At 38.2% G+C, this 18,489-nt stretch overlaps 1 protein-coding gene across 4 annotated transcripts in view; it reads right to left on the reverse strand.

The window, feature by feature from the left end:
* Window positions 1-18,489, reverse strand: part of DNAH5 (dynein axonemal heavy chain 5) — a 210,628-nt gene that overhangs the window by 92,686 nt on the left and 99,453 nt on the right. For all 4 annotated transcript variants that reach the window (XM_084881713.1, XM_084881712.1, XM_084881711.1 and 1 more), the window contains exons 24-34: window positions 17,757-17,992; window positions 16,820-17,038; window positions 14,837-14,899; window positions 14,307-14,545; window positions 13,357-13,597; window positions 11,466-11,665; window positions 9,878-10,031; window positions 8,009-8,172; window positions 5,449-5,605; window positions 2,478-2,690; window positions 1,237-1,461 (exon numbers count right to left, since the gene is read on the reverse strand). In XM_084881713.1, the coding sequence (XP_084737839.1) occupies window positions 1,237-1,461; window positions 2,478-2,690; window positions 5,449-5,605; window positions 8,009-8,172; window positions 9,878-10,031; window positions 11,466-11,665; window positions 13,357-13,597; window positions 14,307-14,545; window positions 14,837-14,899; window positions 16,820-17,038; window positions 17,757-17,992 (2,111 nt within the window). The remainder of the gene's footprint in view (window positions 1-1,236; window positions 1,462-2,477; window positions 2,691-5,448; window positions 5,606-8,008; window positions 8,173-9,877; window positions 10,032-11,465; window positions 11,666-13,356; window positions 13,598-14,306; window positions 14,546-14,836; window positions 14,900-16,819; window positions 17,039-17,756; window positions 17,993-18,489) is intronic.

An 18,489-nucleotide genomic window follows, 5' to 3' on the forward strand; every position in this document is an offset into this window, starting at 1 on the left:
GCAATAATCAATTCGGACTGTCACAGTACAACACGTGAGATTGCAGAGAAGCTTCATGTATCACATACATGCATTGAAAATCACTTAAAACAACTTGGCTATGTTTTAAAACTCGATACATGGGTTCCTCACGAAATTAAAGAATCACAGTTAACGCAACGCATTAGCAGCTGCGATTTGCTAAAGAAACGTAATGAAAATGATCCATTTTTAAAACGACTGATAACTGGCGATGAAAAATGGGTTGTTTACAACAATATCAAGCAGAAAAGATCGTGGAGCAGGCCAGGTGAACCAACTCAAACAACATCAAAAGCTGATATTCATCAAAAGAAGGTTTTGTTATCAGTTTGGTGGGATTACAAAGGAATTGTTTACTTTGAACTCTTACCACCCAACCGAACGATCAATTCTGATGTCTACATTGAACAACTAACGAAATTAAGCAATGCAGTTGAAGAAAAGCGGCCCGAATTGACAAATCGAAAAGGTGTTGTATTCCATCATGACAATGCAAGGCCACACACATCTTTGGTCACTCGGCAAAAATTAATGGAGCTTGGTTGGGATGTTTTGCCACATCCACCATATAGTCCTGACCTTGCACCATCTGATTACTTTTTGTTTCGATCTTTACAAAACTCCTTGAATGGTAAAAATTTCAATAATGATGATGATGTCAAATCGTACCTGATTCAGTTTTTTGCTAATATAAACCAGAAGTTTTTTGAATGTGGGATTATGATGCTGCCTGAAAGATGGCAAAAGGTCACTGATCAAAATGGGCAATACATTACAGAATAAAGTTATTTAGTTCCATGAAAAAATTGTCTTTGATTTTCTTTAAAAAATCCGCAATTACTTAGCTGCCGACCCAATACTTATCAATTCTGTATCAAGAAACTGGTCATCCTTAACTAATATCTAAAAAGTGCACAAGATAAATGAATACTTTTCAGGATGCTACATGACATTCTAGTATTTAAAATAATCATGTAACAAATTTTAAAACAAAATCTAATTTCCTCAATAACATCTTAGCAAAGACTGTTGGAATATGACTGAAATTTTGGCGAAAGACTGAAAAGAAAACCTGACAGACAAGCTCTCAATGTGAAGATGAGTTTTTGCCTGAATTTAACCTTTTCATTGAATTCATTGAAACTAATTCTAATGGGTCAGCACAGATAGTATTATAGCTCTTCTGTATATGCCACAGTATCATAGAGCATTTACCAGGTCATCAAAGATATCCCTTTGGTGCACGTGAATAGTGATCAAAGTCTCATATTTAACTCGTTCCATTGAACTCAGATCCTTGGTTGTGAGTTCTATCAATGTGTTCAGCAACTCCAAGAAAGACTGATTGGTTTTCTGCATGATTTTTTTATCAAACTTTGCATTTTTAAGGGCTTCTTCTGAATCCCGAGTCCATATCATTTGAATTCCTAATAATCCAACCTATGGAGATAAAAAGGACTTCATGAGTATATATGGAATATGAATAGAATTATATACCTAAAACTTATATAATTTTATTAACCAACCAGAGACCAAATGCACGGAATTCATGCATCACTCCAGCTTCCCTCTAGCACCCGGTACCAGGGTATCCCTCCGGCCGCCAGCAGAGACCCAGGCTTCTCTCACAGTCCTGGCTTCATCCAGAAGATCGTCCAGAAGGACATTTGGTCTAATTAGCATATTATGCTATTATTATTATTATTATAGATGTCACTTTAATACGTTCAATAAATAAGATTAAAGAATTAAAAATAAAATTAAATAATAATAAACAGAAATTACAGTGTAGTGAACAGTTGTGATTATACAGATATGTCACCTTTGATTACATCAACTTTATATGTTTTATCAGAACCTAGGAAAACAATATTCATATTGTTTACCTGACAATTAAGTATGTGTAGCCTCACAATCTATCTATAATGTTTTTCTTATAACTTTAAGTCATTTATTTTTTAAGCTATAATTCTCCCTATCTAGATTTTAAGTTACTGGCAGGGAAAGAATGCATCTTAAGCCTGCTTTTCCCAAATTAACACAAAGTTTATACCTAGTAGATACTTGCAAAATCTTTATTGATCACAATGACTAAGAAAATATTGTTTTCTGCATTTAAATGCTGAAATATACTTCTTATTTTTATGGTAAAGCATACATACACTCAGTACATTTTTATGATTTATGTACTAAAGAGATTCAGTAAGAAAAAACTTTAAAAAACAAAATACACCAAATATCTCTACAACACATATATGTATATATATGCACATACATAACCAAATAATCTGTCATTGAAACCTTTAAGGTTATATATATTTTGCAAATCCTTATAAAAATCTTAATATTGGTCCAGAGTCAAATAGAAGCCAGTTGTGTTGTTTACAATAGAAAATATATGAGCTCTAAAATGACTATTCTGTGAAAAAGATACTTTCCTATTTCAACACACTGACCTGAGCAGGGAAGGAAGAAAGAAATTCAATCAGTTGGAAACCTGTTTCTTGAATATTTTCAGCTGCCTGGCGAATCACATTATGTAATGAGGACTGAGATTCCTCCAGGAGAGAATTGAGCCAAACTTCCACATTGCCCTCTGCCATCACAGGTTTATCCAATTCAATCGTCTCACCCTCTCGAGAGGAAATTGACAGGATGCGATCATAGATCTATGTTAGAAGCCAAAAAAAAAAATAGCTATATTCATATAAAGCATATATTCCTCCATTGCCCTCGTGACAATGTTTTCCTTCCGACAGAAGCTAAGCTACAGATTATAACATAAAAGTCAAAATATGACATAAAATCAATTTCAAACCAGTAAAAAAAGAAGTTATCCAGGAAGCTAAAAAGGAATACTAAATCCATTCTAAATAGTCTATACTTGAAAGGAGAAAACTTATTTTATAAAAGAAGTATTCAATACAAATGTCACAATCAAAAAATCTCTAGTTCCCCAAATGAAATGAAACTTTCTAGGAGATTGTCATCCATAACACAAGCTTATCAAGTTGACATTAGCAGTGACCTGGCCAATATGTTCAAGCAAACACCTTACAAGGTAACTCCAATTCTGTATGAAACAGTGTGCTCCTTACAGGAGCTCTTGGTTGCTCACAATGTTCTCTCCTTCAAACCCAGCTCCTCATCTGGTCGTTTCACTTCAATTTCCATGCAGTGTGGCATGATGAGGATAGCATGGTGTTTGAGGTTCTAAAATACATATTTGAATGATGTTCTGCCATTCACTGATCAGGCAATGTTGGAGGACACATTTCTGAGACAAAATCTCTTGCCTAAAATTAGACATTACAAATAACACCTTCCTTACTTCCCTATTTCACTACCAACCTTCTTGTTCATGCCAATTGAAAAAAAAATAATAATGCAAACTATAAAGTGAACGTGAATATATACTGTTTTTCTTCATTAATAAGTGGTCTCAAATTTAGAACTGAATCCTAAACGTCAGCTTTAGAACTGTATTAATGAAGCCAATGAGTCTTAAATTTCAGGGCCTCTCATTTACATGAACCCATTCCAAGGTTTTAAATATAAATTGGTATTTATACTTTTATAATATTTAGGACCCACAAAACCGTTATCTGCCATTGCCTGTAGACACCTTATGGCAGAAACAACAACAAATAATCAATGTGTGTGTTTTTTAAGTAATTGCTATGAACAGCCGCTAAAGATGAGGAAATTTAAATTATCTTCACTGTACAATGAGAGAATGAAAAGCTTCACCAAGCACCATGAAGTTCTAGTGCTTTCACTGAAGGATCTAAGCAGAACATCAGAAAGAACTTCCTAGGTAATTCAATTCCCTCTTTCAACCCACAAGCCCAATAAATTTAGGCAAACACTAATTTAAAACAATTTCTATGTTTTCCATTCCTCTCCTTTCACCCCCTTGGTCAAGACTTTATTGCAGCAGCTCAGCCTCTTCCATCCTGACCCTGTAATCACTTCCAATACTGGTTTCCATGCTCCCTTCTATTCCAGCACCTACTTGAGCCAGAGAATCCTTCTGAAGCTCACATCGGGTCACTAGCCCGCCCTGAGCAAAAACCTCCCTCATATTTGGTCACATTCACAATGGAGTAGAAGGATATAGTGTGATGCACTTGGCCTTTTGAAATCTGGTCCATGTCTCCTTCTCCCTTTGCTCATCACTTCTGGTTGTGGATTAAATTGTGTCTCTCCGCCCCAAACTATATATCAAAGCCCTAAACCCCAGTACCTGTGACTAGGACCTTATTTGGAACTATAATCAAGTTAAGATGAGGTCCTGGATAATGGTGGACCCTAATCCAATCACTGGTGTCCTTAGAAAGAGAAGGAAATTTAGAGACGGACACACTGGGAGAATGTCACATGAGGACAAAGGCAGAGATTGAAGTGATATATCTACAAGCCAAGCAGCACCACGGGTTTCTGACCACCACCTGAAACTAGGAGAGAGGCATGGAACAGATTCTCCTCACAGCCTACTGACATCTTAGTTCAGAATTCCAGCTTCCAGAACTGTGAGAGAATAAACTTGTGTTGTTCCAATCCAGGAAAGCTTTGGGAAACTAACACACTCCCTCACACACCCACAGTCCTGCCCATACCTCCACTTGCCCTTCCTTCTGACTGGACCATATGTCTATCCATTCTCCACTTGCTTGATTATGTTCCACTCACCTTCAAAAAAATCCATTCAAACACCATCTTCTCCTGCATCAAGCCTCCTCCCACGCCCCTTACACCCAGGTGAGGGCTCCCTGACAAGTATTTCTCTGACCCTTGTGCATAATACAAGCAGAGAAAGTCAAAAATTACCAAGAGTTTCATTTTAATGTCAAATTTCTCTTAATGTGGTGCTGCATAAAAACAACTTCGGTACTATTTGTGATGCGTTTCCCCTTGAAGCCCCAGGACGAGCAACTGCCTGGCACATAGCAAGGGGCTTGAACTTCAATGACTGGCTTTTAACTGCTTACAATGACGTCACTGTACCACTGCACTAATGGCACTCTGGGGAAGCCACCAGAGCGTGAATTCCCGAAGCTCTGTACGTACCCGCTGTCAAGAGGACATCCGACACGGCACGTGGTAGTTGCTCAAGAGCAGATTGCATGCTGGGATGAGCAACTGGTGCTTCCTTTGATTGAATTTCTAAGCCTTTAACTTGGCATGTTAAACCATGAAAGCTACATACATTACATGCTTAATCATAGTTAAACTATTTGTTATACAAATCTACACTCGAGATATTAAAAAAATTACATAGTTATGCAGGTAAATTGGGCTCAAAAGCTTGTTTTTAGTCACCAGCTGAGAGTTAATGGTCAGGGAAGTAAGAAGAGAGCTGTTTAGTAAAGACAGCAGAGATCCTAAATATGGTCATTGCTGGCCAGTGATTAAAGTTAGGCAAACCTTCTCATGGAACTTGACACTTTTAATGTTGTCAAACACGTTCAGCAGATGGGCTTGTATAGTGTGCGCATCCGAGGCCTGCCCCAGAATCTCCAGAAGGGCCGGGTCCGAGACGAAGAAGAAGCGAGGAAAGCAAAGTCGTTTTTTCTCCAAGTATCTAAGCAGGGAGGGAAAAGATAAACATTATAAACACACAAAGCAGGACTCTCTAGGAATAAATTAACCTGGATAGGAAAGGGAGGAAAGATTTTTTAATCTTTTTTTTAAATGCGCACATTAGCATGCATGATTTTCCCACATATTGTTCAATGTTTTCTGTTTTGTTCTCTTCCTGGTTTTGCCAATAGCATTCCATATTCTGACGGAGAAGCAATTTCTTTTTTCCAGAATTGCTAGAAGAATTGCTTCACCTATCACAACCATAATGTATGTATTTGACTTATTCTGAAAAATGTTATGCTTTCTTTGTAGAAAACAGAAAAAAATATACACAGGATGTTTTGTTTCATTTTATTTGCAATAGTACTGTCAGATAAAGGGTGCAAATCATTTGTAGAACTGTATCTATGAAACTCCAATGAGCCCTGGCCAGCGTGATTCAGTTGGTTGGAGCATCATTCCAAACACCGAAAGGTCATGGGTTTGATCCCCAGTTGGGATGCAAGCAGGAGGCAACCAATTGATGTTTCACTCTCACATCAATGTTTCTCTCTCTCCCTCTCCCTCCCTCTCTCTCCCTCCCTGTCTCTCTCTCTCTCTCTCTCTCTCTCTCTCTCTCTCTCTCTCTTTCTAAAAAAAAAAAAAAAAAAAAACACGCACAATGAATCCATCAGCAAAGTAGAAACAAAATCCAACTACAAATGAAAGGGTCTTGGCTCTATTCCACCTCCATGCATTACCAAAACCCCGTCAATGTGCCCATCATTGCCCTGATTTCAACTGCACTTTGGTTTCTATATTTGCTTTATGTTATGGTGATTCCTTATGTTATGGGTATTTTTTCTGTTATTTTCATACCTATACCTCTGTATCTTCCTGTTTTAATGTAATGAATGCAGTGTTAATTGCAGTTTCTTTTTGAAATCTTACCAGAAATGCTTTTTAAACATTGTCCTGTTTTTATTTCTATTCTTTCCTTTGTATTATTTACTTGTCTTACTTTTTATTTATATTATTAGATGTTTGTATTATTTATTTGTTTCCTGTGTAAAATTATGGGCACTATTTTTATTTCCCAGAAACCGAATTCTCCTATAGTTAGTAATATGTATTGTGTATTTGAAAGCTGCTAAAAATAGATCTTAAAAGTTCTGATTATTAAAAAAAAGAATTATAACTATGTGTTGTGATGGATGTTTGCTATAGTTATTGTGGTGTCATTTTGTAATATATATAGGTATCTAATCATTATGCTGTACACCTGAAATTAATATAATGTTACATGTCAACTAGAGGCCCGGTGCATGAGATTAGTGCACTCACGGGCGGGGGGGGGGGGGGGGGGTGCGGGTCCTTTAGCCTGGCCTACCGCCCTCTCACAGTTCAGGAGCCCATGGGGGATGTCCAACAGATGGCTTTTCCCACCACCGCCACTGCTCACCAGACAGCTGTGAGCCCAGCTCAGGACTTCTGGCTGAGCAGAGCTTCCCCCATGGGAGCTCACTGACCACCAGGGGGCAGCTCCTGCATTAGGCATCTTCTCCTTGGTGGTCAGTGCATGTCACAGTGACCAGTAGGTCCATCATTTGGTCAATTTGCATATTAGCCTTTTATTATATAAGATTATCTCAATAAATAAATAAATGTGTAAATGACTGTTTTTATTTAACATTTTTCTACTTGCATAATTTTATATTGACTCACCAAAGGGGGAAAAATGAAAAATATTTATTACTCTTGGATTTCACTCAGGTATCAAATACATAAGAGTGTGTGTGACTATGCATACCAATCTTGTTTCTATATAATTTCGACTATTTGTTTACACTACAAACTGTTCAAATGATTCTTGGTATACTATAATGAAATGTTTTGGTTCTTTAGATATTTATACAAGAAGGATATCAAAAAAAATACGTTTATTGATTTTTAAAAGCAAGGACTGTATGTGAAGGTATGCAAGATCTGGTCCCAGTAATGGAAGTTACTTTAAATCCTGTAACCCCAGTATCAGGACAAATCTAGCAAATATTCGGAGAGACTATAAGGCTCCAGACTATCAGTTTTATCTGTGCAACATCAGATATGAATTAGGTCTCAGCAAAAGAAAACTGACTTGGCTAATTCTGTCCCGTATTTTCCAGCGTATAAGATGACCCCCTAATTTTATAGTTAAAACATAGGTTTAGGCCTATATTCGCTGTATAAGACTACCCCCACTTCAAAGAAAAGACTTACTTTGCCATCAAGATCTGCAGATAATTTTTGTGCAATTTTGGTCTTTTGCCCCCTATTTTTGGTTGACTTTTTTTCGTTTCAAAAGTCGTCTTATACGCCGGAAAATATGGTAATCTCTCTTGGCCCCGCCACCTCTAGGATGCTGAAGGAGCAGAGAACTTACCCAGTAAGGGATTTCTGGCATATTTCCAACTGGTCCAGCAAATGTGGTAATAGCTGCCCCATGGTTTCATCTCCGACACAACACTGAACCACGTTTGGCATTTCGTGCGCCCGATTCATGATCTTCACCCAAGACTTATCTATATTGGAAAAGCGCTTGGCTTCCTATGAGAATGAGGTGACAAAGCACATTGGACACATCTGTAATCTCAAAGACTGAGAATCTCACATACCTCCTGCCAAAAGCCAGATTTCTGACCAGTCTGGGTACCCCAGTTATCCACCACCAAAATGTCACACAGGAATTCTCCTCAGGCCTTTTGCACCTACAACCTCTTTCTTAAATAAGAAGCGTTAGCTCATCCTTGGTACCCCATTATGGTAACTAAAAACAGAGAACCAATACAAAAGTAATAATACAATCTGAGACAATCTGAAAGGAAAGGACTTTTCCACTGTTCCCACCAGTTATCTCTAAGTGAAATGAATTTTATGCTTTTCAGGCTTCCTGCACTGATCATTGAATTGCTGTGTATTTAGAAAATAAAATAATCATACAAGCTGAAACCAGTTTGGCTCAGTGGTAGAGCATCGGTCTGCGGACTGAAAGGTCCCAGGTTCGATTCCAGTCAAGGGCATGTACATTGGTTGCGGGCACATCCCCGGTAGGGGGTGTGCAAGAGGCAGCTGGTCGATGTTTCTCTCTCATCGACGTTTCTAGCTCTCTATCTCTCTCCCTTCCTGTCTGTAAAAAATCAATAAAATATTTTTTTTTAAAAATAACATACAATATTAATTTTATAATGCTAATATTGTAAAAAAAATTCAGGAAAATGCAAAATGGATAGATTTTTTTTTGAGAGTTAGAATAATTTTTATTTTCATCGTTAAAACTTTCTGTATTTTTTTCAATGAGCATGTACCATCAAATATGAGAGCAAGAAACCCCACATAGCTCCTTCAGTGTTATACATGCAAATTTCCATTAAGTCCAATTTGAGATCCGTCTCCACCCATCAAAAAGAAAAGCATGACCAAATATGAAAGCAAAAATAAATAAATATTTAAAATGCTAGTGTAGGGTTGCATTCACTGGGATCCAAAAAAAATAAATCAGCTAACAAATATGTCCTCAATAATTAAACTAAAAAAATGAACCAAAGATATAGCTAGAACACCTATGTAAAGAGACCACTCAACCTAATTGTGCCTCTAAAATTCAAATATATTGTTAAAATGTTATGATTTTGCAAAAAAACTTAAGGTAATTGAATAAGAATCCTTGCAATTTGGTAAAAATGGTGTGGGCTTTTTTTTTTTTTTAAGTACCTCAAAATACACTCCATCTCTACCTAGTGAGATGATTGCCATTTGATGAGGAAAAACACTCCACACTTGGGAAGAGGGCCTTTTTGTTTGGGAGCTTTTTTCCTACGGATTTCCACCCCTCAATTTCACAGTGCAGCTGTAATTAGGTATGTTGTATAGTGGGAGTTATTTTAAACTGTCAGTAGGAGAGGAACAAATTATCCTACCATTGTCAGGAAAACTACTCCATAATTCTACCCTGCTCCAAATTCTACCTTCAAATTATCCCAAGAAGTATGTCAATTATGTAGGCACTACTTCTTTGTTTGTTTTAACCTTCCGTTTCCTATCAAACCTCTCAGCTTTGTAGTGTTCTTCCTCTGGTTGTCATGCCCCTTCTTTTCCTTAATTTCTCTCTCTTTGAAAAACAGTTCAGTAGCAACCACATAAAAAAAAAAATGGGGAGAGGGCAAGAAAATAATTGAATTACTTTTTTTAGAGGGAAAAAGAAATAGTTCTCTAAGTTAAACACCTGATGAAATCATAAAGAAAATCCTAAGACCTTGGGAAGCTGCTTGGCGATATCTCCTCCCACAAAGACGGCCTCTAAGTAAATCCACAGATTCTGCACCAGCATCCAGTTCTCGATGATGTCTGTCGAGTTGGAAAGGAACTGCACCCATTTCTGAATCTGGGCTTTGAATGGCATGTTGTACCTGAAGTGGGAAATATAGTCAGCATTCAGGGTTCGGTGTTTTATGCTTTAATTTTATTGTTGTTGCTTTCAAAAATTAAAAAGGTTTTTTAAAATCCTAATTGTTACTAATTACAACTTTATGTTGCTGGCTTTTAAAATGATGCTGCCAAATGACTAATTCACCACCATTTATTGGACATCGTTAGACTAACATTTTCCCTTTTGATCCAGAGCACAGAGAGGTGGGAAACATGTCCCCTAAGGAGCAAGTTGGGTATGAGATTTGACTCCACCCAGCTGCCATAGTATAATTCTGGTCACTGTTGCTACCGCCAGGAGTAATATTCTTGCTACTAAGCTTCTGTGTCTTTTCCTTGGTGTCCCTGGTGTTCCTGACACAAACCCACATTTGATGCCATTGGTAAGCAAAGTTTCTCCCTCCCTAATTTTTATTTAATTTATATATGTGCTTTTTCTACCTCCCTAGGATGTGTCATCTTCATTCCATCCCTCACTCTGGTTGGGTAATGAGTATTAACCAAATTTGTTAAATCTCACCAAATCCTAAGTAGTTCAGATTCTATGTTACCAAAGATCTAAATCTCTAAGACCCAATTTTATATGCTATGTAATTCATTTCAAACTCTTAGGTGTACCCAGTAAGTGGGAAGAATAAGCATTTTAAGTAATTATTACTCCCTACATTAAAATGATTGATACACACATACACAGAGAAAAGAGTAGCATTTGAAAGGTAGAATAACAATAATCACATCTCATTGGTATCCACATTCTACACAATTACCATATATTTGAGAAGATCCTAGTGGACAAATGTTTTTTAGAAAGATGAAGGACAGTAGTAGCCCAAGGAAATGCCAGTCTAGGAATCTGGCTTGTGAGGCCAAACCATGTCGGCCTTGCTGTTAGACTGGCGTTAGTCTGCACTGTTTTACTTTTCTTTGTGAATTAAATTCACTCAATATCCTGATCATTAAAGTATGCGTACTTCTAGTCCATAAACTTATAGGCAAAAAAAGGTTTTCTGGGTAAATTATTAGTTTGAAATTCAGAATAATCCTCTCCCCACCCCGGCCCAGAGCCCGCTGCACTGCTGGCTGTGCAGTGAGGCTTGTCAGCAACAAGGCTGAAATGTCCACAGATCCAAGGGGCCGATGGCATGTTGCTGATTGTATCTATTGATATTCTATTCTCCTGGACCATTAGTCCAATGGATGGTCTCAGACACAATGCACAAATGGAGGGCAATGAAATAAAAACAAGATCATACATGCTATGCCAAAAGCTAAAATTAAAGCCAGTGTTGTTAATATTGAATAATTTGTGTGAGGGGTATTGTTGCATTTTTTTTTTTTTTAAGCATTAGTTTCCCTTGAAATGCTTGATCTTATGGTCCTCAAACCTCAGGAAAAAAAGATGGAGGTGTTCCTACCTGTTGCTCAGTAGGGAGCCCAGCAACATCAAGCTGTCCTCCATGCTGGCGATGATTTCCGAGGTGCTGTCTCCTCGCAGAAGGAGCTCTCCTCGAGTTTTAAAGCTGCCAAATGTGAATGTTTTGCTGTCCCATTCATTCACCACTTGCTTCAGCTTTTGCTCGATGTCTCTTTCTTTCACGGCACCGATGCAGATGTCCTAGAAAGGTGCAAGCTCTCACTTTATCACAAGAACATCACACCTCCTTCCCAAACAGTCTAGGATCCTCAGAGGGCCTATCTTCACCTTTTTTTTCACGTGTATCTATAAAGACTCACATTCCTAAATCTAGTAAATGAGTAAGTTCTGCAGAGCTTGTGCACAGTAGAGGGATTATAGTGAACAATATAGTATTATAACCATTAAACTTGCTAAGAGCCTAGATGTAACTACATGATGAAAAAGGTGTTCTAATGCTGCAATATCATTGCTATATACATGTCTATCAAATCAATACACCTTAAACTTACACAAAGCTAAATGTCAGTTATATGAAACATTTTAAATTGGAATCAACAATATGCAGTAACCTTTTAATGTTTCTATGATTAATTCAAATCAGTGAGATATAAGAGGAGGGCATTAGCAGGATTCTGATTTCTTCCCAGCCCTGATCACTTTCCCAGTCTCCTCTGCAGCCTTCTCTCTGCCAGACCAGAAGTCCAGTATTGCCTTTGCTCTCTTCTGGTCTCATGATCCTCTCTAGCAGAGCTCTCTGTGCCCATGCAGTCAGTAAGCTTTTGTATATCCAAGTGAGACCTACATCCATTTTGCCTATATAAGGGAGCCCCAAACACAATTTGTGAAATATCAAAGTTGTGCCCAAATCAAGTTCACAGTCTTTGTACCTGTCACTCAACCTGATTCCCTGTTTCAGTGATAAGCCCCAAATCCATCTAGATCTCTCAGAAAATCTAGGGTTCATTCTTAGTCCCCCCACCTTGTATCGCCTATCATATTCCCTCTATCACCAAATTCTACCCAATTTTACCACCTAGAGATCTCTTCATCTTTTCTACCCTCTCCAATTTAACTATCTGCCCACTCATCCAACACACCATTGAATCTTGCCTCAGATATTCTTAGAAGCTCCCAATTTGTTTGCCCATCATTTCCCTTGATGTCCTCCCATTCTTTGTCCACACAGCTAGCAGAGTGAACTTGACCAAATGAAAATCTGACCATGGCACTTTCTGCTCAAAATACATCTTCCAGATGGCTTCTCACTGCTCCAAAGCCTAAAATCCATAACATGTTCTACTCCACTGCACCTGCCCTTTCTCAGCTCTCTCCTCTCTCCCACACACACCTAGCCCAGTCATTCTGGCCTTCTAATGGTCCCCCAAACACATCTCAGATCCTTCACACATGCTTTTCTCTCTACCTGGCATTGCCTTTTTTGTACTTTCCAAATGCCCCACCCCGACCAGACAAGCACACTTCCTTTATCCAGCCAGTCACATGCATCCACCCCACCCTCCTCTACCTTTATCACCCTCCCCTCACCTCCCAGACAGGTCAGCCCCTTCATTGTAGGAACCCCATAGAACATCATACATTTTCTTCAATGGTATTTACCACAGCTTGTAACTGTATCCTTATTTGTATAAACATTTCATTAAACAAATTAATTAACTACTTATGAATGTAGAGATGCATCCTCACATCTCTACCACTAAGCACAGAACTTATCACAGCAACATTTGCTGAAGGAATTGTGTGGATGCCAGGAAAACAGTTTTAATTGTCTTGGCATGGTATTGGGAAGCAATATTCCACAATGCAAGACTACTATCAAATAAATCCCATGAAAGCTTCCGGTCTCCCACCATGCATGCTATCTGCTGTACCTCTATTTCCTCTTTGTATTTCAGAAGAGGTGCCTCCATGATATTTCTTAACTTAAAAGTTTCATTTCCCACATCCAGACGATGCCCAGTGAGAGCAGTTATCCTTGCCCAGTGCCTGTCCATCATGGCCTTGCTGGCCATGTGTTCCAGCAGGGGGCAGCACTCGCTGAAATCATCAATGGTCTTCTTCAGATCCAGAAAAGCCTGCCAGTCCTTTGCTGCCCTGGGCAGCTTCCGACATCTGCAAAGGGAAGGCAACAGGAAAGTTCATTCACCTCTGAGTCCAAAAGTCTCCAGTCCAGATTTGTCTGCCAGCATCTCTATCAAAACTAGTCACTTATAATATCTATCACATTTTTAAATCTCAGATATCAGAGGATATCGATTAATCACATTTATTTGATAAAAATTACTCCTCCCAGTCAGGAAAAAAAATTTCAATCCCTTATAACAACTAACTAGATAAAAGGCATTATTTTAAAGGATTGAGGTACCTCCTCATTCAATCCAATTCTACACACATTTCTTGAAACCCTACAAAGTACAAAACACAGCTGTGAGTATCAGACTGTCAATCAAAAAATTATAACCAGTGACCCTCCATTTTCTTTGGGTTCAATACTTAACAGGATATAGAAAAGCCATGGCTCTTGCTTTTTTCCAGGAAATCATCTTACTAAACCCTAAATGTTCGATAAGTATAATATAAATAGAGATCAGCTCCAAGCTGCAGAAAAGCCTTTGATGATTTTCATCCAAGTTTAAAGAGTGTACACACATGGGACAATTAATAAATGGCATTTGGCAAGGATGATGTCTAGCCTACAACTGCGATGCAGCATGCTGTGCTTTCAAAACATCTGGAGGGAGAAGAGAACTTGACAGTCAATCAAATAAGAAAGCATTTCAGGTTCAATAGTTCCCAGCATCTTAAACACTGAACTTCTCACCTGTTCTGGAACTCTAGAAGTTCATTGTTGATTTTTTCAATATTTACTTCTGACCACAGAATATCGTGGTAGCTATTTACAGCTTCTATAACGCTGTTGTACAAAGTGTATATTTTCTGGAGAAGATTTAGTTGCTTTTTTATTTCAAGAAGCTGAGGATACTGAGTAACTGGCAGACCAAAAAGCTCCTCTCCTCCAGTATAGGTGATGTACTTCCGATAGATATTATCAAATTGATTCTAATAAAAACACAAGTGAGAATGAACAAGCATGTAAATTTAAAAAAAAAAAAAAGACTGGAAAATCTCAATATATAATCTCTGAGCACACAGATAGATAAATACCAAATGAATGTAATTAATCACATAGAAAAGAACCCTACCTGTAACCATACCAAATCATATTTTTTAAGTGTAAGTCCATACCATTTCCACAATAAGCTTTCTATGTCAATAGAGAGGAAGAAGGGAATGTTTAGAAAACATGAAGGTTCTGGTTGTTTAGAAGGTCATAGAAACTAAAAAGGTTACCTGAAACATGATAAGCCTATCACTGGCTTCCTGGGGTTTCAAGCCGCCAGCCATTGGGCCGTTCTGAAACAAACAGTTAAAATAAATATAAAATAGAATGAAGTGTTTGCATATAAATTTTATGAGCTCAAAGTATTTGAACATCAAAGTTAGTGTTCATGCATATCATCCACATGACTGGAACCAATTTTAACCAAGTTAAAAAGGACTCAGGAAAGTAACTCATTTGGAAATATTTTCAAGTTTAACTCCATGTGTCAAGAAATTCTGAAAATAAAAAACTATACTATTCATTTCTTAGGTGTCAAGGCACAGATTAATAGCTGCTCTATAAAAAGCACATATAATATCTGGGTTTTTCACTATTGTTATTGTTTTAATTTTTTAATATTTTTAATTGGTTTCAGAGAGGAAGGGAGAAGGAGAGGGGGATAGAAACATCAATGATGAGAGAGAATCATTCATCTGCTGCCTCCTGCATACCCCCCATGGGGTTTGAGTTCACAACCCAGGCATGTGTCCTGACCAGGAATTGAACCGTGACCTCTTGGTTCATAGGTCACTGCTCAACCACTGAGCCACACCGGCCAGGCTAATGTCTGGTTTTGAACTAAAGCACTAATACCAAAAAACTCACAGATTTAACCATTCTAACATCTATGTATAAAGTAACCTATAACTTTAACATTCCAATCAGGTCTTCTCACATTAGAACATCTTAAATATGTGGATTTCTGTGCTTCTTCACCCATGAAGCTAGTGCAAGGGTCCAATTCCCTAACTTTATTAACTTTGTCATTTGGTGTGCCTGTAGTTAATAGGAACAAATGCTACCCTATGCTCTACATATTTCCCTTCCATAACATATTGTAGTGTAATCGGCTAGAAATGGGTCTCATTACGCATCATATTCCCAGCAAAAGGTTCTACACTAAAACTCATATATGTATGAGAAAATATGTACTCCATCTGCCTTGTCCATTTTGTGTCTTCAGCACTAAGGGCAGTGCCTGGCACATTCTGGGTGCTCTACAGCACTTGTGGAACTGATGAATGCTGTGGGTAGGGGTACATTTTAACTATACGTAAACTGTGTCTAGGCAAATTTAGAAAGCTATAAAACAACTTCAGTCACAGTCCAATGACATAATATAAATAGCACTTTTTATGGTATCTTTTTCTTTCTTTATTGATTAAAATATTACGTATGTGTCCTTATCTCCCCATTGCCCCTCATCCCACCCCTACTCATGCCCTTCCCCCCTTCCCCAGTGTCTGTGTCCAATAAATAGCACTTTTTAAATTCCCCATTTCCTATTAAAATAATTCTGGATGAACTATAAGAAAAAAGGATTATGAATTGGAAATAAAGGCCTGTGCTCTCATGAAAATAAAATTCCCAGGGAATTTCATTAAATTTGACACAATCTTTAAACAACTACATTTCACATCCACACACTCATATTCCCAATTACTATGTGTGCATGCAAAAGAGGGACCGTGAAGAAGGCTGATAGGAAAAATGGATTCATTTGAAAAGTGGTGTTGAGAGCTCTATGGACACTCTGGATTGTAAGAAAGATAAACAAGTGGGTCCTAGAGCAAATTAAGCCTGAAACATCACTCGTGGCAAAAATGACAAGACTGAAGCTGTCCTGCTTTGGGCACATCATGAGAAGGCAGGGTTCTTTGCAAAAGACAATCATGCTGTGTAAATTAGGAGGCAGAGGGAAGAGAACAAGACCAAATAGGAGGTGATTGACAATATGAAAGAAGCCACAGGCATGTGTCTACAGAAGCTGAGCAGAGCTGTAGAGGACACAACATTACAGACATCACTCATTCACAGGGTTGTCAGGAGTCAGAGCCGACTCAACAGCATGTAGCGCACACACACACACACACACACACACACACACACACACCCTGGATGCTCTATTCACTCTTCCCCAAAAATACACAAAGAAAAGGCTAGAATCATACCAAATCATAGTCCAAATAGAACTGCTGACAGTCTTGGACGAAGACCTCCACAGTACTAATAAGCTCTTTCCTGAAACCAGGCTGCAGTGAGGCTAGCTCCTTCTGAACTTCACTGGCACGCGCCAGAAGCTTCTCCCAGGCATAACGCAGAGCATCAACTTTGTCCATCTCCTCCTTTGCTATCAGAAGCCCGTATTTGTTAAGTAGGGCATAGGATTCCTACACAAAAGAAGAAAAATATAATTCCTACCAATCAGATGCATAAGTCTACACACAGTCACTCATTAGAGCCTTTAGAACCAAAAAGATCAGCATGATCGGGACCCACCCATAGAGTTCTAGTTACTCTATTTGCAAACTGTAAAACCCTAAGTGAGCAACTGAGCCCCTTAATTTCATTTCCTGGTTTACCAGCGGGTATTTGCATTCCCAACTGCTGAGAGTGTTCACTGTAGGATCATGCTGCCCTCTTTCTAGAAAATTGTCTTCAGCTGAAAAGGAGCCTTCTCATGGGGAGATTATGATTGATGCTCAACAGATGTGGGGGTACAAACGGAAGTCCCCTTGTCTCAATGTGGAAAACAACTGTGTGGTACATGGCTCCCCATGGGATCAGGCTGAAGTCAGTCTACAGCTAAGACCCTATCTTCACTTAGTTTCCCCCATCCTGACCTCATCCTTTCCCGTTTCCCTCGCTCCCCTTCTCCAGTGAATATTCATAACTAAATCATGTGTATAGAAATTCTCATCTCAGGATCTGCCCCTAAAGGTCTAATACTTATTAACATCATCTATAAGGGTTACACATCATCTTTACTGAAATTGCTGCTCTTAGGTTTAACACCCAGTAGCTCCAGTCTAGATCTGGTCAGTATTTCAGCTAATCTCACCCAACCTGTGGAGAAAATTCTATAATGAACAAATGATTATCAATTACCTCGATGGGTCCTATTTGAAAGTCAATGACAATCTGCTGCTCCCTGATTTCCTTCAGTGCCACCATAGCAATTCGAATATCATCTAGGTCCTTAATTGGACGATTCAGTTTCTTACTGAACTCTTCAACAAGTGCAAAAACGTTTTCCATCTCACTTCTGTATTTTTTGTTACAGTGACGGCCGGTGACAACCATCCAGGCCTTCGTCTCAGCAGTCAAGGTGAACTTCAAGTCAGCTATAAAACCCAAGTGTCCACAGCTCAGTTTGAAAAACTTGAACCAGTATAAGAAGACCCCATGCAAATGCATGTGATAACCCTCTAACATGAAAAATCAAACTGGAAAAATATTTATTTTTCCTAATCATTATATATTCATTTAGTTTATAAAGCTTGTTTCCCAGCAATTGAAAACACATTTCAAAATGCTAAAAAAGAAACACAGCACATATCAAAACTGTTGGAGGTAAGTAACCCTGAAGTTTGTTACTGTTGTTTATTAAAGAAAGGATAAACTTTCATTGCAAATACAACAGATCCCCTTCTTCTGAATTAGCATTTATTTTCAAGGTTTAGCAGCAAAGCATTCAAAATAGTCCAGAATAAATAATTATGCAGAAGGGAATTAAAAACAAGTCTACAAATTGATTTTAAAGCTTACGGCCTATAAAGGAAACGTCAGTCTTTAAGATAAGCTAAAGCTCTCTGGAGTACTAATCTCCATAAAGAGACAG

The sequence above is a fragment of the Pipistrellus hanaki genome (assembly GCF_964339955.1).
Source record: "Pipistrellus hanaki genome assembly, chromosome: 4".
NCBI classification, from domain to species: domain Eukaryota; kingdom Metazoa; phylum Chordata; class Mammalia; order Chiroptera; family Vespertilionidae; genus Pipistrellus; species Pipistrellus hanaki.